Source organism: Octopus sinensis, linkage group LG11 (assembly GCF_006345805.1).
Source record: "Octopus sinensis linkage group LG11, ASM634580v1, whole genome shotgun sequence".
In the NCBI taxonomy this organism is placed as follows: domain Eukaryota; kingdom Metazoa; phylum Mollusca; class Cephalopoda; order Octopoda; family Octopodidae; genus Octopus; species Octopus sinensis.
In genome coordinates this window covers 67,119,659-67,141,279 of record NC_043007.1, presented here as the reverse complement: position 1 = coordinate 67,141,279, position 21,621 = coordinate 67,119,659, and the positions used below count along the sequence as shown (strand labels likewise).

At 36.7% G+C, this 21,621-nt stretch overlaps 1 protein-coding gene across 15 annotated transcripts in view; it reads left to right on the top strand.

Moving 5' to 3' along the window:
- LOC115217392 (ral GTPase-activating protein subunit alpha-1) overlaps positions 1-21,621 on the top strand; it is a 288,611-nt gene that overhangs the window by 97,750 nt on the left and 169,240 nt on the right. For 11 of the 15 annotated variants that reach the window (XR_005001329.1, XM_036507627.1, XM_036507628.1 and 8 more), the window contains 12 exons: positions 968-1,039; positions 5,403-5,699; positions 7,789-7,965; positions 9,301-9,503; positions 9,769-9,867; positions 10,443-10,598; positions 12,307-12,435; positions 13,577-13,702; positions 15,833-15,891; positions 18,027-18,135; positions 19,770-19,880; positions 21,054-21,122. Coding sequence is in view for 14 of the 15 variants with exons in the window: in XM_036507627.1 (XP_036363520.1) it covers positions 968-1,039; positions 5,403-5,699; positions 7,789-7,965; positions 9,301-9,503; positions 9,769-9,867; positions 10,443-10,598; positions 12,307-12,435; positions 13,577-13,702; positions 15,833-15,891; positions 18,027-18,135; positions 19,770-19,880; positions 21,054-21,122 (1,607 nt within the window). In the remaining variant the exon portion in view is untranslated. The remainder of the gene's footprint in view (positions 1-967; positions 1,040-5,402; positions 5,700-7,788; positions 7,966-9,300; positions 9,504-9,768; positions 9,868-10,442; positions 10,599-12,306; positions 12,436-13,576; positions 13,703-15,832; positions 15,892-18,026; positions 18,136-19,769; positions 19,881-21,053; positions 21,123-21,621) is intronic. The other 4 variants (XM_036507636.1, XM_036507626.1, XM_036507630.1 and 1 more) reach the window with 2 other exon arrangements.

The window sequence follows — 21,621 nt, the reverse complement described above, 5'->3', positions numbered from 1 at the left end:
TTTGAGTAAAACTAAAGGTATATTCTTACACAGAATTGGTTGCACAAACTTTGATCACTTGCAACATTTTATTTATACATTGTCACTCAAGTAGAATGCTACTCACTATACCTTTTAAGCATTTACTGTACACTTATCACACATGATTACATCATGGTACTTAAGCAATTTTTGTTGCACATTGTTACAAGATAATTTGTACACCATATAACTTGGCAGCTTTATTTTTTTTATTATGAGTAAAGTTACTTTAAAAGGAGCACACCTGCATGAGTATATATAGGTATTTTGTTTTCAAATAGTGGTTCAAAAGTAGTAAGAATAATCTGTTGTATATTATATTTCTTTTTTATTGTTAGAGTTGACTACTGTTTCATTACTTCCAGTTTTGTACTAACAAATATCAGGGACACCCCCCCTCGACTCACTCACTCCTGATTGTTTCTATGGCATGAACACTGAAGTAATAGAACAGCAGAAAACTCTAAAATCAAATATGATACATGCATAGTTATATTAATAGGTTAGATACTGCTACTGCCACTGTTGTTTTGGCCCTTTACCAAACTCAGCTGAAGGTTTATTGTGATTAACCTCAGAGATGAATGGTCAAAGTTATGAGGGGTAGTCGGAAAGTAATGCAATTTTCATTTGCTTTACTTTTTTACTCACCCTCATTGTCATGACCATCTTTTTTTTAATAATTAACATGCAATCATTTAAATTAGTAACCCAATTTCTTAGTTCACTAGGAAATGGGGAGTATAAAATATTTACCCAATTCTAACTCAGTAGCTGTTTCTTTTTCTGAGGATTGTTAATTTTTGCAAATGGCTTTTTGTGATTTGGTTATGTTTATATTGGTCTTTTTTTTTATTTTGTGTGTGTGTGTGTATGTGTGTGTGTTACAATGTGGCTACACTCTTGCATGGTTGTTGAGAAGATGGATATTTGTCTTGCTTATCAGGTGCCAGTTGCCAATCTGATCAGAAAGAAATTAGTATCACAGATAATGAAGACTTTCACACTGCTGCTGCAGGTGAGAATATAGCTTTTGCTTGTTCTGCATTTGTGTCTTGTTTGATAATTAATTAGTTATTCACTGAACCCAATCACATTTGCATGGTTCCTGACCTAACCCAAATGAGTATATTTTTGAGGCATGCTTTTTTGTATTATTTTCGATTTTAATGATAATTTTTACAGTATAATTCTGAGTATTAATTTGTCTGGTGGGTTGCCATAACTGTGTTTCAACTTCATGTCAAACTAGATATGGTTTATAATTATTATTATTCTGGCAGAATCGTTAGCATACCGGACAAAATGCTTAGCAGCACTTTGTTCGTCTTTATGTTCTGAGTTCAAATTCTGCCAAAGTTGACATTGTCTTTCATCCTTTCAGGGTTGATTAAGTACCAGTTGAGTACTCAGGTTGATGTGGTTGACTTTCCCCTTCCCCCAATATTTCAGGCCTTGTGCCTATAGTAGAAAGGATTATTATTATTATGACAATGTTACTGTTGGCAATTTGGTAGAATTGTTGGAGCATTGGCTAAAGTGCCTTTACAGTATTTTTTCTTTGGTCTTTGTGCTCTGAGTTCAAATCTCACTGAAGTTCACTTTTCTTTGTAACCTTTTGAGATTGATAAACGGAACACCAATCCAAATCAGTGGATTTGTGGAATTGTTTGTGTTGGATGAAATGCCTTGCATCTGTTCCAGCTCCTTGCATTCTGAGTTTAAATTCTGTCTAAAGATTAAAATCCCATCAATGGCCAGAAGCAGTTTCCCAATTATTTGACCACAATTAATTGTGGAGGGTTGCAGCCATTTACTGCTGCAGTCAGATGATGATGTTATTGCCATTTGTAGTATTGTGTGATTTTGATCATAGTAACTAACAGTTAACTTTTTTGTGTTTGCCTTTCATTGTCTTTATAAATTTGATTATTTTGTAGTGTTATAATGTTTTACCTTTTCTAACATTTGCCTGAAGCTTCCATAATTTTACCATTCTGCATGTGTTAATAATTTAGTGAGTTTTCTCCTTCCATTTGTCTGTAATTTTGCTAGGTTTTACCTCCCCGTAGCATTTAGCATATTGATCTTCCTCTCTCTTTCACTAGTGCCTTGTGATTTTAACCCTCCTGTATTTGTTGCATGTATTGAATTTTTAGCCTAGCAATATCTATAGCCTGTTTATGATTCTTAACTTCACTATATTTTAAAATATTTTGTATAACTTTTTTACTCTGACAAATTTATTTTCTTGCCTTATATCTTTTCCCAGTGTCTGTTGATTAAATCTTGTTGCAGGGTATCATTATTGATCACTTTATTTATATACCTAGCCAAAACATGGGGAAAAGGTGGACATAGTTGATTATATCAATTTTACTACTTAACTGAACATCTATTTTTTTAATAAATACTAATATTTTAACATGATAGCTAGTATAATAATCATGTTAAATCTGTTTGGAAACAGGATTTGATTTCTTGCTTCATGAGTATTCTTTGGTTTTGATAGTGGTGCCCAAGAATGGCTGAAACTATTGAAAGACTGAAACTGATGATTCATTATTCTAGTATTCAAAAGTTCAAAGTACATGTGATACACCTCATTAATCTGCAAGTTACACCCTGCAAAAATGGATTTCTGGAACGAGAGGGAATTATTGTTGTCTTGACATTCTAATTAGTGTCTGATGTCCAGCCATTTTTGTTTGATTTGGAAAAATTTTTGAGAATTTCTTTTATGCAGAGTGCGCCACACACTCTTTTTTTTCCCCAAGTTATAAAATCATACTTCAGACCATTCCAACATAAACTTGGTTATTATATCTTGGAAACTGACAGTAGTTTTCAATGTTTGTGAGATATCAAGAAATATTTCAGTGGCTACCTACCTTTCTTTCACAGTTGATCCATATTGATGTTTACTCAGGTTGCAGACATTCATCAAAGTTAGACATCCGTCAAAGTTACTCCTAAAATGTTTACTGAATGGTTTGAACAGGCCAAGCAAGGCTTATAAACTATGTGAATACATTCAACTGATTGTATGTTTATAAATACTTTTCTATGTCTACTGCTGGTGATTATTTTATTGACTCTGTCAGATAACATTTCAAATCAATTATAGTTAAATTTCAATGCAAAATTGTTAGATACCATACTGCTTTGCAATTCAGTCATTGCTTATTCAGTCAAGAGACATATATTGCTGCAATGCTATGCTTTAATTAATATTGCCATCATGAAGAATAACTGAAATATTCTTGAGAAAGGCATGTTTAAGTTAGGACTTCTAGATCTTGCCCTAATAACAGCACTAAAACTCCTATAATATATTTCTTCTCTGGAATCTATAGCTTAAAATAGTAGAATTTTTTTTTTTAGCTTCTCTTAAAAAATAACCGAACGTTTTTCTGATATTTTGAGCTAATATCTTTCTCTGCTAAGAGAACTACCAAATGCTTCACTTGCACAAATATTTTGAAAGACAAAGCATCTATGTCTCCTTGTTTCTCTATTTCTGTCACTTTGTGTCGTCATCTTTTACTCACTCTCTGCTCTGTTTGACTTTCTCCATATTTCTCCCTGTTTAACTCTAACTTTTTTACCACGTATAATTCTCTTTCTCTCTCTTTGACTCCCTCACTATCTCCTAATCTATTAGCCTATCTCCAAATCTACTACTGACTCTCTCTATTTCTCTTTCCTCTCTCTGATTCTCCAACACCCAGTATCTGACATTCTTCTCCCTCTCTGTCTAACTTTCTGTTGCTTTCTCTATCTGTCTAACTCTATTTTTCTTTACCTATCTGTCTCATGTTCTCTCCTCATCTGTCAGTCTTGCACCTTCTTCCAGTCTGTCAGTCTCGCACCTTCTTCCAGTCTGTCAGTCTCGCACCTTCTCTCAGTCTGTCAGTCTCGCACCTTCTCCCAGTCTGTCAATCTCGCACCTTCTCCCAGTCTGTCCATCTCACACACTTTCCCAGTCTGTCAATCTCTCACAATCTCCCAGCCTGTAAGTCTCTCACACTCTCCCTCTATGTCAGTCTCTCACACTCTCCCACTATGTCAGTCTCTCACACTCTCTCACTATGTCAGTCTCTCCCACTCTCCCACTATGTCAGTCTCTCACGCTCTCCCACTATGTCAGTCTCTCACACTCTCCCACTATGTCAGTCTCTCACACTCTCCCACTATGTCAGTCTCTCACGCTCTCCCACTATGTCAGTCTCTCACGCTCTCCCACTATGTCAGTCTCTCACGCTCTCCCACTATGTCAGTCTCTCACGCTCTCCCACTATGTCAGTCTCTCATGCTCTCCCACTATGTCAGTCTCTCACGCTCTCCCACTATGTCAGTCTCTCACGCTCTCCCACTATGTCAGTCTCTCATGCTCTCCCACTATGTCAGTCTCTCACGCTCTCCCACTATGTCAGTCTCTCACGCTCTCCCACTATGTCAGTCTCTCACGCTCTCCCACTATGTCAGCCTCTCATGCTCTCCCACTATGTCAGCCTCTCACGCTCTCCCACTATGTCAGTCTCTCACGCTCTCCCACTATGTCAGTCTCTCACGCTCTCCCACTATGTCAGTCTCTCACGCTCTCCCACTATGTCAGTCTCTCACGCTCTCCCACTATGTCAGTCTCTCATGCTCCCCCACTATGTCAGTCTCTCACGCTCTCCCACTATGTCAGTCTCACACTCTCTCCCACTATGTCAGTCTCACACTCTCTCCCACTATGTCAGTCTCACACTCTCTCCCACTATGTCAGTCTCACACTCTCTCCCACTATGTCAGTCTCACACTCTCTCCCACTATGTCAGTCTCACACTCTCTCCCACTATGTCAGTCTCACACTCTCTCCCACTATGTCAGTCTCACACTCTCTCCCACTATGTCAGTCTCACACTCTCTCCCACTATGTCGGTCTCACACTCTCTCCCACTATGTCAGTCTCTCACTCTCTCCCACTATGTCAGTCTCACACTCTTTCCCTGTATGTCTCACTTTCTATCCATATCTCCTCTCCTGTCACATCCCTCTCTCACATTATATATTAGTGACACTTGTTACTTGAGTCAATGTTAGTGGTATCATGTGTCTGTGTATCGTGTAGTTTGATAGTACTGGTACTAAAATTAAAAACCTAGACCAGTTTTTTTTTTCTTTTTTTTTTTTTCTCTTCTTCATTTCGGAGTTAAAGTTCTGCTTTGATTACCATAACCTTTTTCTTGGTTCAGCTTCTGATAAAAGAAGTATTGGTAAAATTCTGGAGATGTGTCAATGAGGTAACAAAGGAAAATGAAATATTAAAGAGTGCCTAATATTTAGCAGATGTTCATAGCTGGCTGTTCCATATTGAACTTTTCTGTCTATTGCAGGGAGACGCACATCATTGTCTGGAGGAGAGGATCAGGACCATGAAGTAGCTGTGATAACCACCACCACGACGACAACCATGACGACGACAACAACAGCAGCAACAACCACCACCACCACAACAACAACTACATCATCCTCATCATCAACAACTGTGATACATGAAATCGAAGGCAGTGACAGTAGTACTGGTAACGGAAGCGAAAACATTACATGTACTGCATTATTGCCATCAACAGACTCCATGCTCGATGCTATCAGCTTAGAAAAGTCAGACTTGGAGAATTCCGGAAGGTGTAAGTGTTTGCTTGGTTTTTATTATTGAAGTTTTTGTCCCTCTGTTTTGTGGGATTTGCTAATGATTCTTTATTTTATTCCTTCTTTTATATTTTTAAACCTTTTGGTTCAAACTCTGTCTCAGCCAGAGATATTCTAAATATATTATGTGTTTTTGGAGTACCTGAAGTCTGTCAAAGGATTCTTTAAGACTATTTTTATCATCATCATCATCATCATCTTTTAACGTCCGCTTTCCACGCTAGCATGGGTTGGACGATTTGACTGAGGACTGGCGAACCAGATGGCTGCACCAGGCTCCAATCTTGATCTGGCAGAGTTCTACAGCTGGATGCTCTTCCTAATGCCAACTACTCTGAGAGTGTAGAGAGTGTAGTGGGTGCATGAGGGCCAGTCAGGCGGTACTGGCAACGGCCACGAAAAATTGTGTTTTTTTTTCTTTTTTTTTTTTTTCTCTTCTTCATTTCGGAGTTAAAGTTCTGCTTTGATTACCATAACCTTTTTCTTGGTTCAGCTTCTGATAAAAGAAGTATTGGTAAAATTCTGGAGATGTGTCAATGAGGTAACAAAGGAAAATGAAATATTAAAGAGTGCCTAATATTTAGCAGATGTTCATAGCTGGCTGTTCCATATTGAACTTTTCTGTCTATTGCAGGGAGACGCACATCATTGTCTGGAGGAGAGGATCAGGACCATGAAGTAGCTGTGATAACCACCACCACGACGACAACCATGACGACGACAACAACAGCAGCAACAACCACCACCACCACAACAACAACTACATCATCCTCATCATCAACAACTGTGATACATGAAATCGAAGGCAGTGACAGTAGTACTGGTAACGGAAGCGAAAACATTACATGTACTGCATTATTGCCATCAACAGACTCCATGCTCGATGCTATCAGCTTAGAAAAGTCAGACTTGGAGAATTCCGGAAGGTGTAAGTGTTTGCTTGGTTTTTATTATTGAAGTTTTTGTCCCTCTGTTTTGTGGGATTTGCTAATGATTCTTTATTTTATTCCTTCTTTTATATTTTTAAACCTTTTGGTTCAAACTCTGTCTCAGCCAGAGATATTCTAAATATATTATGTGTTTTTGGAGTACCTGAAGTCTGTCAAAGGATTCTTTAAGACTATTTTTATCATCATCATCATCATCATCTTTTAACGTCCGCTTTCCACGCTAGCATGGGTTGGACGATTTGACTGAGGACTGGCGAACCAGATGGCTGCACCAGGCTCCAATCTTGATCTGGCAGAGTTCTACAGCTGGATGCTCTTCCTAATGCCAACTACTCTGAGAGTGTAGAGAGTGTAGTGGGTGCATGAGGGCCAGTCAGGCGGTACTGGCAACGGCCACGAAAAATTGTGTTTTTTTTTTTTTTACGTCACCTGCACACCGGAACAAGTGTCAGTAAGGCGACGCTGGTAACAATAGTTTAAATAGTTAAATGTGCTTCATACCATGAGAAAGAACTGAAGTCTATCACTTTGGATGCTTCTCTTTCTTCAGAAATTTGCAAATTTGTTTAGCATTTCATCTGTCTGATTTTATATTCTGAATTCAAATTCCACCAAGATTAACTTTGCCTTTCATCCTTTTGGGCTTGATAACCTAAGTTCTGGTTGAATACAGGGGTTGATGTAATCAATTTAACTCCTCTTCCAAACTTGCTGGCTTTGTGCATAAATTTGAATTCAGTATGACACAATATTGAGGTACATTGAAATAAGCTGTTATAGAGACACCTGTCCAACCCAAACTGATGTTAAAATGTGTGATGATAATGCCCCAGACTTTCAGCAGTTTATAAAGGTCAGTAACAATGTGGGAGGAAGTAAATTGTAGAGTAGGGGGTTGAAGAGGTAGCAGGATACTGTTCAGCTGAAAAGGTGGGAGATGAATTAGAAATAAAAAAGAAGACAGGTGTGGATGTAAGGGGCAAATATCGCTTTTATCAACAATAAAAGAATTTTGACCAATTAATATTTTGTTGCTATTGACAGTATGTGATTAAGATTTTAGTGTTAATGTAACCTCTTTTATTTACCTCAAATATTGCTCTCTTTCTTTCTGCAGTGTCGCGGACGCCGTCAATAATGTCAATCCATTCTAAGTCAGATTCTCGTAGCCAGTCACCAACAAGTGAACTGGCTGTGGAACTCAATCCAAAAGACAGTCCTACTCCAGATCGTGATAGCTTACATATTGATGTTGTGGCTGGATCGGGGGCAGATGAAGGCCCCATAAATCGAGGTAAAAATTTACTTATCTTTTAACTTTTTACTGTTAGCCTGCATGGCTACCATGTAGGTTTACTTTTTAACTAATTTTGCCTTCAGTTGTCTTGTATTTACATCTGAAATAGCAACTGTACATCATTGATGTGGTATAAGTTACTGCTGTGATTATGACAATTATAACTACGGTTATAATTAGTAGTATTAATAATAGTAAGGGTCTTACCCAAAGTGTTATATGATCATGTTCATTATGATGACTGGGATGACTGAAAAAGATGATTGTAGGAAGAATTGTGACATCAAAAGATGTGGGATATAGATAATAATTCTATTTTGTGTATGGAACCATACTTAATCTTATGAAGATTGTTCATAAACCCAAGTTTATCAAGTGCACATGATCAAGAACTGCACTATTGTATTTCTGTTTTTCACTTCATATTAGATTCCTCTAATCTGTTATATTTGATTAACTACTCTCCAGTTAGGTGCAGATATTAAACTGTTGATGTATAGCAGAGTATAGTGATGATTTGATGGACATTCACTGTTACTTATTTTATCTATTATCACACGGAACATAGCATAAGCTTATAAAATTAGTTTTGCTATGGAGAGTTTTGATTTGAAATCCAAGTTAATGAGAATGCATTTATTGTGATTTTAGATCTTACTCATCTATTTAAATTGACTCTAAGAGTCAGGTATGCTGATTATTTATAAAAATTAACTTGAATTAACCTTCACAGCAAGACTTTATAGTCTACCTTTGGTTGTGTGGTGATTAACTACAAATTGATAACCTTGTGTAACACTATTTTTGTCCTTGAGTAGCAAATTTTATTTCCTATTTGTTTACCTCTAGAAACTATGGAAAATGGCTAATATTTCCTTCAAACTTTGCTTTTGTTACATGTATTCAAATCCCAAAGAATCCCTATCAACACATGGCTGTGGTGCTTCCCCACTACACCTACTTATGATCAGAGATGCACGTATTGTCAGCCATTAAGGAACATACTCAACTGGTTATGGTGAAGCAACTGACAAGCAAACCTGTTATTGAGCAGAATATTTGCTATAATGATTCTTCTGTTTCAGCAACTCAGTGCCGAATCTCTCTGAGATGTATTGGAAAATTGGTCAGTTTCAAAACATTGTTGTCCAGATCACAGAAGCAAAGTTTGAAGGGAATAGTAGTAATTGCCTTTGATTTCCAGATAGAAGCAGATAGGAAATAACACTTACTGACCAAAGACAAAAGAAAAAAAAAAATTGTCATGCAGTGTAATGACCTGAAGATGTAGTGATAGTAATAATAATAAATGTATATTTAACTCTCTTCCAGAGTCTATTGCTGGAGTGGACAATTTTGAGGAGTACAAGAGTGTACTGGCTGGTGGCTATATCATGGGTTGGACACCTGACGTTGCTGTGGTGCTGTGGCGGAGGATGCTGGGAGTGTTAGGCAATGTCAATGAAATAGAAAGTACTGAAATCCACACATCCGTCTATAAGTGTCTCCAAGGACTCATGGAGACAATGATTAAGGTAAATAGTGATGTAACACAGGTGTCTGTGTGCATGCATGTGCACACAGTATGTGTGTGTGTGTGAGTGTTGGTGCATTTTAGTTTGTGTGTCTGTTGTGTATTCATACATACGAAATAACAATGGTGATACTTGAACACAGAAGAAAAATGTAAACTATATTTATTAATCAAGATATATGGGTTTGATTCCCCATCATTTTACTTTATTAAGCTATCATAAAAATAATCCTTTTTCTCAGCAGTGTGACAATTTGATATTTCAGATGAGAGAAAATCTTGGAGTGACATTAGACAACCAATGTTCTCCAGCACCTCCAGAGTTGATTCCACCTCTCGCCATATTTTCTTCATGGTTATTTGAAGTAAGTTACTTTTAAACCTTTAACTCTTTAGCATTCAGATTATTCTGTCAAATGTTATACTTATTCATTTACAATGTTTTGAAATAATCTTGCATTATCTTGTAGCTTTGAGATTTCAATGATGTGATTGTTTGATTTAAATGACATTGTCAGTTAGGTGTGACTGGACAGATCTGGCCAGTTTGAACATAAAACAAGTAGAACATTTTAGGCCAGATATGGTTTAAATGCTAAAGAGTTGTTGCTCTTTTGGCACAAAGATGTTTTTCTTCTTCCAAAATTCAATTTATCTTCCCAACCACCAGTCATCTTTCTTGGGTTGATAAAATAAGAACCACTCAAATAATGTAGGGGTAGGAATGTATTATTATATTTTTGATTTCTTATTTTTGATTAAACAATTGCCTATTGTTTAATAATAGAAAAATGATTATAGTTATTAATTTAAATTTGTGTTTTTATGTGTTTTCCTTCTTTGTGTAACCCATGTCAGCATGGAAGACAGAGATTAAAAGATGATGATGACGCAGTATTAAGCTTTAAGTTATATTTTTAATGTTTCTGTGTTTTTACAGTGTTTGCAGTTGCCGAACAGATACAAAAATAGCAAATTGATAGCATATCAACTCCTTTGCCAAATGTTTGTACGTCGTGACAATACATTTTTACCTTTGGATTCACTCACTCACTTCTATCAGGCCTTGCATTTGGGACTGGTTTCCCAGGAGCAGGTAATAATTTCATTATTTATTTTTTCAAGAGTATGAAAATGCTTATAATGTGCAGTGCATGCATGGCAGAGTGTAAATGATTTGGGAGGAAAACTGGGTATAAGAGGCATCAGATGTTGTGTGCAAGAGAGAAGACTGTGTTCATTTATTCACGTGATGTGTATGGATGAGGACAGCTGCATAAAGAATTGCCAAGCTCTTATTGTGTAGGAGAGCTGTGGAAGGGATAGACCCAGGAAGATGTGGGATGAAGTGGTGAGAAGGATCTTTAGATGCGGGCCTCACTGAGGAAATGACAAGGGACTGGGAATTGTGGCAATTTACTGTATTTGAAAAGATGTGTTAAGCTAAGTAAAAGCCCTGTCATTCATACATACAGGCTTGTCCTTCCAGGTGTTGGTGGCACATAAATGCAGCCATGTTGGTGCCGTGTAAACACACCTGTGCCAGTGCTGTGTAACGCACCCATGCTGGTGGCATGTAGAAAGCACCCAGCAAACTCTTATTTCTTTATTACCCACAAGGGGCTACACACAGAGGGGACAAACAAGGACAGACAAAGGGATTGTCGATTATATCGACTCCAGTGCATAACTGGTACTTAATTTATCGACCCCAAAAGGATGAAAGGCAAAGTCGACCTCGGTGGAATTTGAACTTGGAATGTAATGGCAGACGAAATACCTATTTCTTTCCTACCCACAAGGGGCTAAACACAAAGAAGACAAACAAAGACAGACAAATGACTTAAGTCGATCATATTGACCCCAGTGCGTAACTGGTACTTATTTAATTGACCCCGAAAGGATGAAAGGCAAAGTCAACCTGGGTGGAATTTGAACTCAGAACGTAACGGCAGACGAAATACCGCTAAGCATTTCGTCCGGCGTGCTAACATTTCTGCCAGCTCGCACCCAGCAAATTCTGTTAAGTATTTGGTTTTAGGAGGGGCATCCAGTTGTAGAAACCATGACAAAACTGAAATAGAACCTGGCAGAGCCCTCTGGCTTGTCTGTTCTTGTCAAACAGTCCAACCTGTGCCAGCATGGAAAAGAGATGTTAAAGGATGGTGTTGATGATTTACAGAATTTGATTTCTTGTACATGTTTGGAAAATGGTTTGATCTTGAATTATATGAAGCAACAATATTTTGTATTTTGGTGAGGTCATATTGGCTAGTTAAGTCAATATATACTCGCTGTTGTATTCATTCTTTTATTAGCTTGTATTGAAGTCTTTCATCATAAACATACAAACAGGTCATTAACAACAGCAGTGTACCTAACTGAATTTTGTAATCAGTCTCTTCTTACTTCTGCTTGAAAAAATTGACAATGTACCCATAAAAATGACCAGTGTGTTCATGTGTTATGTAACCAACACTCATTTTTAAATATATACAAAACAACTTGTTCAAAGTGGGTGCAGGGTTTAACTTGCAGCAATTAAATTGCTAAATTTAACATCATGTTTACGAAACTCCATCTTCAAGATTTAAAATACCATATAAAATTATGACCTCTTAGACTTGTACTAAAATGATTGCAATTATTTTCAAGTCTGTATATGCTCAAGAGTTTAGTGCTTACATATTTCATTTATGGCACTGGGTAGTAAAATTTAAGCTCGTAATCATTCATGCATCCATTGTTCCTTGATAATCTTGATATATTTTTCTTGATTGTTTTCTGTATTTCTTCCACTACAGGATATGGTAAATGTTTTAGTGAAACACTGTGGGCCTTGGTTTTTTTCCGCCCCTCTGCCAGGTTCAACACTGCTCATATTAGATTCGATCCATGCTGCTGGAACTATTATCTCTAGCTCTGATCCAGAGGTAAGTGAATTACAAACACATCTCTATGTTACTTATCAAGGTTATCTCTACAGATTTTCTGTAGAAATTATAGCCAGCACTGATTTTGTTACATTTTATATCCGAGACACTTGATGTAAACCACAGTGAGATCAAAGATGAAAAATGGGTAATTACTATAGAAATTATAACCAGCATTAATTTTTTTATGATGTTTCGTATCCGAGATGTCTGATGTAAATCATAATGAGATCGAAGATGGAAAATAGGAAATGGGCATATACATCTTTTTTCAGATGTTTTTGCTCCTTCATCAGTACCCATCCAACCCATTAATCATCCACAAACACATTGCTTATAGAGCCACTAAATACAGCGGTGTAACGAAATACAGTGTGCCCATGCAAGTCATTAATATTTACATACTCGCTTCCAGGAATGAGTTTGATATGTAAAATTTGTATATTCAATAATGTGACACCACTATATTTAGTGGCCATATATGCAGTGTGTTCATGGATGTTTAATGGGTTGGATGGGTGCTGATGAAGGAACAAAAACTCTTGAAATATGGTATATGCACCCATTACCCATTTTTCATCTTTGATTTCACTGTTTGTATCAGGTACCTGGGATACGAAACATTGTAACAAAGTCAGTGCTGGCTATAATTTTTATTAAAAAATCTGTCGAGATAACCTTAAAAAGTGATGTAATATCACTGCTAACACAGTATTGACTTATAAAAGTGTTTAATACACTTTGTTGTATATTATGGTTGCATAACTAAATACTGTGTTCTTACAGGTCATTAACATTTATATGTGTGTGTGTGTGTGTGTGTGTGTGGTGTGTCAAGGATTACTACGCAGTGTTTAACCTCATCTTCTACTAAAATATGTACACTCATTAGTACTGAAGCCTTAAGGTCCAACATTATGGTTTTAGTTGCTATGCACATGTAACAGTGTACTTATTTTTGCTGTAAATAAACATTTAGACATGTGTGCATATGCATACAAAACACTTATGCACTCTTTCATACTTCCAGGTAAACACACTTATAAAACTGCCATGCACATTTGTATATTTTCTTGTTTCTCATGTACATTTTCTTGTTTCTCTTCATATTAACTCTTGTTGTCTCTACCATCTTTCACAGGTGCCCAAAACTGAAGCTGTGGCTCTGTTGGGTGCGTTGATTTGCTTCCCCAATCATTTTGGTGATCTACGGGTGTTGCAGCCCAAGACGTTGGTCTGTACACAGATAGCTGCTAATGAATTCAAGGTAGTTATATATTATTATTATTATTATTATTATTATTAAAGCAGTGAGCTGGCAGAATCATTAACATGCTGGACAAAGTGCTTAGTGGCACTTCGTTTGTTTTTTATGTTCTGAGTTCAAATTTCACCAAGGTTGATTTTGCCTTTCATCTTTTCTGGGTTGATAAAATAGGTACCAGTTGATTTCTGGGGTTGATGTATTCGACTCATCCCCCTACCCCGAAATTGCTGGCCTTGTGCCAAAATTCAAAACCACTATTATTATTATTATTATTAAGGCAGTGAGCTGGCAGAATTGTTACCGTGCTGGACAAAATGCTTAGCGGTATTTCGTCTATCTTTGTTCTGAGTTCAAATTCCGCTGAGTTCAACTTTATTGTTCATCCTTTCAGGGGCCAGCAAATTAAGTACCAGTGAAACACTAGGGTTGATGTAATCAACTAGTCCCTTCCTGCCAAATTTCAGGCCTTGTGCATTTAGTAGAAAGGATTATTATTATTATCATCACCATTATCTTCGTTGTCATCATCATTATTGTTATAATGGTGGATGACAGAATTAGTAGGGTGGTGGTTAGAATTTCCTGTGATATTCAATTAGATCTCGTCATATTCTAAGCTCAAATCCTGCTAAGGTCAGCTCTGCTGTTTATCTGTCTATTGTTGGTAACAGAGTACCCAGTCAAGTTCTGTAGTTGATAGAACCAGCTTCTGTTTTTATACCCGTTTGAAATCATTTTGAGAATTTTCTTTTCTATAAAGAGTTGGAAAATTAGCAAAGAGTTAAACTAAAATACCTTGTAGTATTGGGATATATTGTTGGTTTTATCCTTTAGCATTTAAACCAGCCATATCTGGCCCAAATATACTTCCTGTTTTATGTTCAAACTGGCCATATCTAGCCCCTCACACCTACCCTAAATGTCATTCTAAAACTAGGCAATGACATCATTGAAATCTCAAAGCTATGAGACAATACATGATTAATTCAAAACAGTTTGAATAAATAAGCTTTAGATTTGGCAGAGTAATTTGAATGCTAAATGGTTAAAATGCACCTGGCTTGACATTATTTTAATGATCTTAGTGAGATGAAAGGCAAAGTTCAACTTTGAGCATTGTTAATCTATCTCTGTAAAATTTCTGTAAGAAATTATTCCTGTTATTGTTTCAAAAATGTGATGGAGTTTTAGAAAATTAGAGCAATGTTCTAAATGTTTAGTTTTGTCTAAGATTTCTATTAAAGTCTTAGAGCATGTATTTTTTTCCCTCTACACTTTCAGCTCAAATTCTGTTGAGCTTGATAAAAGCAAAATAAGTACTCTGTAATGTCAGTTAAAACGACTGTACTACTTACTCCAAAATTCTGTGTCAACATAAAGACATTGTTAATGTTGTTATTGATGATGGTGTGATGGTAGAGCAGTTGGCTCAGACAGAAATGCCCAAGAGTATGGATTTGGTGCATCAGTGCCTTTGCTAAAGCCAACCTTGATATTCATTCTACTGCCATTGATAATTCAGTAATAGTCCACACTGTAAAGTGGTTGGTGTTTGGAAGGACATCCAGTTGTAAAAACCATGTGAAAACTGACCTTGCTTGTGCTGATACCACATAAAAAACACTCAGTCCATTCTGCTTGGTGGTTGGTATTAGGAAGGGCATCCAGCTTGTGAAAACCATGCCAAAATAGACACAGAAGTCTGGTACAGTCTTCTGCCTGACTAGTTTCTGTCAAACCATCCAACCCATGCCAGCGTGGAAGGTGGACTTTAAATGATGATGAGGATAATGAACAATATACTTATGGTAAGTTAAGGTGGTGAACTGGCAGAATCATTAGTATGCTGGGTGAAATGCTTAGCGATATTTCATGGTCTTAAGTTCAAATTACACCGAGATCGATTTTACTTTTCATCCTTTTAAGGCTGATAAAATAAATACCAGTTGAAGACTGGGACTGATGTAAATGACTTACCCCTTCCCCTAGATTGCTGGCCTTGTGCCAAAATTTAAAATCAATAATGGTAAGTTTATGTACTATTATCAACTTAACTGTTATTAACAATAATATTTATCATAAATGACTCTGATTTTTTAAAAATTGGTTTTTGTCTTTGTTACCTTACAGGATCTTATAGTTGACCAGCTATTGAAGGCAGGAAAACTAGACTCGGTAAGCTCAGCAAGGTAAGATTCATTGTTACCACTATTACCAATATTTATCTTCCTGTTTATTTTAGTCTTTTACTCATTTGGATCGAGAAAATCATGCGAATCCAAACAATGCATTCACTGAATTTGTAAGCTGATGTGGTTATAGGTGCAGGCATGGCTGTGTGGTAAGAATTTTGCTTCCCAACCATCTGGTTCTGGGGTTAGTTCCACCTCAGTAATGTGGCACCTCAGTACAGTGTCTTCTACTATGGCTCCAAGCTAACCAAAGCCTTGTCTGTTGATTTGGTAGACAGAAACTGAAAGAAGCCTGTCGTGTATATGTGTTTATCCATCCAATTGTCTGTCCCACTACCACTTGACAACTAGTGTTGGTTTGTTTACATTCCCGTAGCCTAGTGGTTCAACAAAAAGAGCCCAATAGAATAAGTACCAGGTTTAGAAAAAAAAAATACTCAATTGTAGAGTCATCTGTGCTGGTGACACGTAAAAGGCACCCGCTACACTCTTTGAGTGGTTGGCATTAGGAAGGGCAGTCAGCTGTAGAAACCAATCCAGAATAAGACTGGAACCTTGTACAACTCTCTGGTTTACCCGTTCCAGTTCAATCGTCTAACCCCTGCCACCATGGAAAGCAGATGAAGAAATGACGATGATGTCTAAGCTCTTCAAGGCAAGTGCCCCAGCATAGCTGCAGTCAAAGGATTGAGACAAAAGAAGTTGCTCATGAAGAAACTGTTGCTGTCCAGACCCTATACTTCACATACTATACATTTTATCCAATTGTTCTTCACAAGAAGAGAAATCTGGGCATATCCATGTACTATGACAATAGCATAACAACAACAATAATATTAGTTTCAAATGTTGGTATATAAGGCCAGCAGTTTTGGGGAGGGTGGTAAGTCAAGTACATTAATCCCTGTTGTCAACTGGTACTTATTTTATTGACCCTTAAATGATGTAAGGCAAAGTTGATCTCAGTGGAATTTGAACTTAGAATATGAAAATGGACAAAATGGTGCTAAGCATTTTGCCTTGTGAGCTAATGATACTGACTTCTTACTGCCTTAACAACAACAATAATACTACCCCTTTACCATTCAAGCTGGCCTTATCTGGCCCAAATATTCTATCCAGTTTTTTTGTTCAAACTGGCCATGTCCAGCCTCTCACACCTACTTTACATTATCATTCTAAGAGTAAACAATCATTTCTTTGAAATCTCAAAGCCACAAGATAATGCATGATTACTTCAAAACAATGTGAAGAAGTAAGTCTTACGTTTGATCGAATAATCTGAATGCTAAAGGGTTAAATCAAAGATGGTGAGTTGGCAGAGTCATTAGTACGCCAGGGCAGAATGCTTGTGGCGTTTTGCCCATTTTTACACTGTGAGTTCAAATTCCGTTGAGGTCAGCTTTGCCTTCCTTTTAGAGTTGATAAAATAAGTTGAGCACTGAAGTAAATGTAATTGACTTACACCCTTCTCCCCAAATTGCTGGCTTTGTACCAAAATTTGAAACCAATATTAATGAAATCAAGCAGACAATTTCACATTTTATGAAAAGCTTGCATCACCTAATTGTTTTTGTTATTGTTGTCACCAATTTTAAGGATCCAGTAGTTGTTGTTTAGCTCTTGGTTAGCTCTAAATGAGTAGACTCTCTCATCTAGGGTGTTCAAGCAGTGATCATGCTGTCTTTTTCTAGCAGTGTTTGTTTATGACCACATTATCCATTTATGATGGTTGGGTAGGTTGAGTCAAATTTAGCTGCTATTTCTAGCGGATTGAGTAACTGCTTAGCCCTTCCATTGTTGTTTGAAGAGATATTGAAACTTTTGTTATATTATGGAGTAGAGTAGAATATTTACAATAATATTTAATAGCTGCAATTTTTATGGGAAGTTTGAGTTACATTTACAGTTGGTTAGTCATTTTTATTTGGCATCATGAAGTTGTGTAGAAACAGTTTTGAAATGTCAAAGTTTTTGATATGAGATGAAGTGTATTGTCCAGATGGTTGTGGTTGTGGTGGTGGTTGATAGTTTTAATGGAGTTACTGATGTTTAGTTTAGAATTATTTCCAGTAATATTGAGTATTGAAAATACTAACACCTTTCTAATGTTTGGCTTATTTCATTTCCAGGTGTATAGCTTTGAGCAGTTTAGGTATTTTCCTGTATGAAGAATTGGTACATGGTACACTACATCCAAAAATTAAAGAAGCTATTAATGTATTGCTTGGTGCTCTGAAGGTTGGTTTTTTCCCTTTCTTTTTTCTTGTTTTTATTTTATTAGTTCTGTATACATCATTGTCATAATCATTTAATGTCCATGCTGGCATGGGTTGGATGGTTTGACAGGGCTGCACCAGGATCCAGTCTGATTTGGCATGGTTTTCTACGGCTATATGCCCTTCCTAACACCAACCACTCTGAGAGTGTAATGGGTGCCATTTGCATGACAGGTGCTATTTGTGTGACACAGGTATCTGCCATGACTGCAATCTTGCTTGGCTTGATGGGTCTTCTTCTCAAGCATGACATGATGCCAAAGGTCTTGGTTATTGCCTCCATGAGGCCCAAAACTTGAAGCACTGTAAAATTTTTTTTGTTTCCATATAGTTTATTCCTGCAATTAATCTAGTGGATCAATCATTGTTGTAGCCTATGCTGGTATCACATAACTGGCACCCATGCTGGTGGCACATAAAAAGCACCCTTCAGACATAGAGCCTCATGGAGGCAATGATACCTTTGATGAGACCTTTGATGATATGCTGTGCTTGAGAAAACCTGTCAAGCCAAGTGATATTTCTAATACATTATCCACTCAATCATTTCATTTGAGTGTTTCTTTGAAGGAAGGGGGGAGAGTGAGAGGGGGAAGGAAAATAAGAGGGAGAGAGGGAGGGGAAGAGAGAGAGAGAGGTGTTATCAATGTTAGTATGATTGTAAAAGAGAAATATCACTGGAATATATATATATATATATATATATATATATATATAAATATATATATATATATATATAAATGTGTGTGTGTAAACATAAATGCAAAATAAGAGTGGATTATTTATAGTTGTTTGAGTAGAAATATCCGTGCTTTAAAACAAACCAAAATTGTATCTATTCCAAGCTAATCCATCTTCAGTTAACACAGCTGAAACTATCTCAGTCTCAAATTTAGCCAATCCATTTGAAGCCCCCCATAACTGGCCTTTCCAGTTATAGTTTCAACACCAAAGCAAATATCACTGGAAAGGCCAGTTATAGGGGCCTCAAATGGATTGACTAAATTTGAGACTAAGAGAATTTCAGCTGTGTTAATTGAAGATGGATTAGCTTGGAATAGATACAATTTTGGTTTGTGTTAAAGCACAGATATTTCTACTCAAACAACTATAAATAATTCACTCTTATTTTGCATTTATGTTTGCACAAAAATAATTCAACCCTTTAGCATTCACATTAATCTGTCAAAAGCAATGCTCATTTATTCACATTGTTTTGAATTAATCACGCATTATCTCAAAGCTTTGAAATTCTGATGATGTAACTTTTAGTGTAGGGTTGTTGTGAGAGGCCAGATCTGGTCAGTTTAAATACAAAACAGGTAGAATATTTTAGCCAGATATGGCTAGTTTAAATGCTAAAGTGTTAATTGAATCCTGTGCCTTGTAGTCTGGTGGTCACTAAGAAATGTGAGAGCTATGATCAGTGAGTTCTTTTAGTAAGGTGAGGGTTGGCAATGAGTTTAGTGAGAAGTTTAGAATACCAGCCTTCTTTGTAATTCATTATGAAACAAATACAGTTCACTGTTCTTTTCTTTTTTTTTTCCTTTTTAAGAGTATATAATTAACTGTAAAATGTTTATTGTTCTTTGATAGTGTTCTACTAAAATGGTGGCCAAGGTGGCATCAGATATGTTGATGTTGCTCTGTGATCATGTTGACACGTTTCTCAGCTATCTGCCGGATTTACCAAAGAAGATCATTGAAGTAAGTCTCTCTATTGGTTTTATAGTACTTCTTGTCTCTGCTCTTCAATCTGGGTTTCCACAGCTTTTAATTTTCCTGTTTCTCTGTCCACTTATCTCCCTGTTTCTCTTCCCCCTTATCTCTGTTTCTCTGCCCCCTTTTCTCTCTGTTTCTTTGCTCCAAATCCTCAGGTCTCTATACCCCTAATCATTAATTCTCCATCTTTCTCTGTCTGGTTGTTTCTCCATCTGTTCTCTAATATTTCCCTCTCTCTGTCTCTCCTTCGCCATCTCTCTCTCCCTTAATCTCCTCTTTCTCTCTTTGTCTTTCTCCGTTTCCACTAATCTCCTCTCTATCTGTTTCTTGCTACTAATCTCCTTGTCTCTTGCCTTCTTTCTCTTTCCCCTCACTTCTTTCATTCTCTATCCCCTCATCTCTTTCTCTCTTTCTCCACATACCTGCATATGATGTTAAAAATCATTATTGGCACCACTTACAATTAGGCAGGCTGACAACTATATTATTGCTCTGTCTTAGTTTAAATTCATCTCAGATTGACTTGATTTTTCATCTTACTAAATCAATAATTTTATTATTACTTAAATACCTGGAGATAAACGTTTGATCTTGTGCCAAAATTAGAAATATTTATTATTGCTTAGTTTTGTTTTATCTTTGTGGTTTGAAGTCCTTTTGTTCTGAGCTTAAATTTTACCAGAGTTGATTTATTTAAAACTGAAACCAAGCAAGAACCTGTTGTATAACAGATATTATTTACACAATATTTGCCCACTCTCCTCTGCAAAACTGACTTTTGCTTGCTTGAGGGTGGAAGCATGTTTGTGCAGTTAAAAAGTTTGTTTTGCACCATGTGGTTGCAAGCATTTTGGGGAAATATCTTTTTTCATAGCTTTATGATAGTAATTTGGTTGACATCTAAAAAATACATGCTACCAAGTAATTCTCATTTGTGTGATGGCCTTTGTGTGTGTGTATGTTTTATTGTTATATATTGGAAAAATGTATACAAGCAAGAAAGCCAAGTAACCACTGCTCTTTTGCTCTTGCCTCCAGAAGAACCTTGAATAGATGATTGAGCTGCTGGAAACCTGCAGTCAACAATGCAGTTGTTTATAAATTGTTGTATAAAATAGATTTTATAAATTAATACATATATTTTTTTATCTTTTTCAGGCAATTGCCTTAACTGTTACAGAGATCATGCCAAGTCCGGATCAACCATGCAATGAAGACCAAAAGCGGGTAAAATACATTCCATGAAATTTCTCATATGTTAACATAAATTTCTCATTCATATAGGCTTAGGCTTGGCTGCATGGTTAAGAATCTCATTTTTGCAACTATGTGATTTCTGGTTCAGTTCTACTCTCCAGCATCTTGGCCAAATGTCTTATGAGTGAATTTGGTTGATTTGAAACTGTGGAAACCAGTTGTATGTCGTGTGTGTGTGTGCCCCCCGTTGCTGTTTTTACGTCTCGGTAAACGAGTTGCTTGATAAAAGACACCGATAGAATAAGTACCAGACATAACAAAATAAGTTACTGGGGTCAGTTTGTTTGACTAGACCTGTCAAAGCGGTGCCCCAGCTTAGCTGTAATTTAACTTGTCAAGACTGAAGATAAAATCAGAATTATCTCCCTTAGTTAAAAAATTTGGGAAGAATTATCTCCCCTTTTAGCTTGCGCGCGTATGAGGAGTTATTCCCCCTAGCTATTAGCTTTCCAAATTTATCGTTTTGACA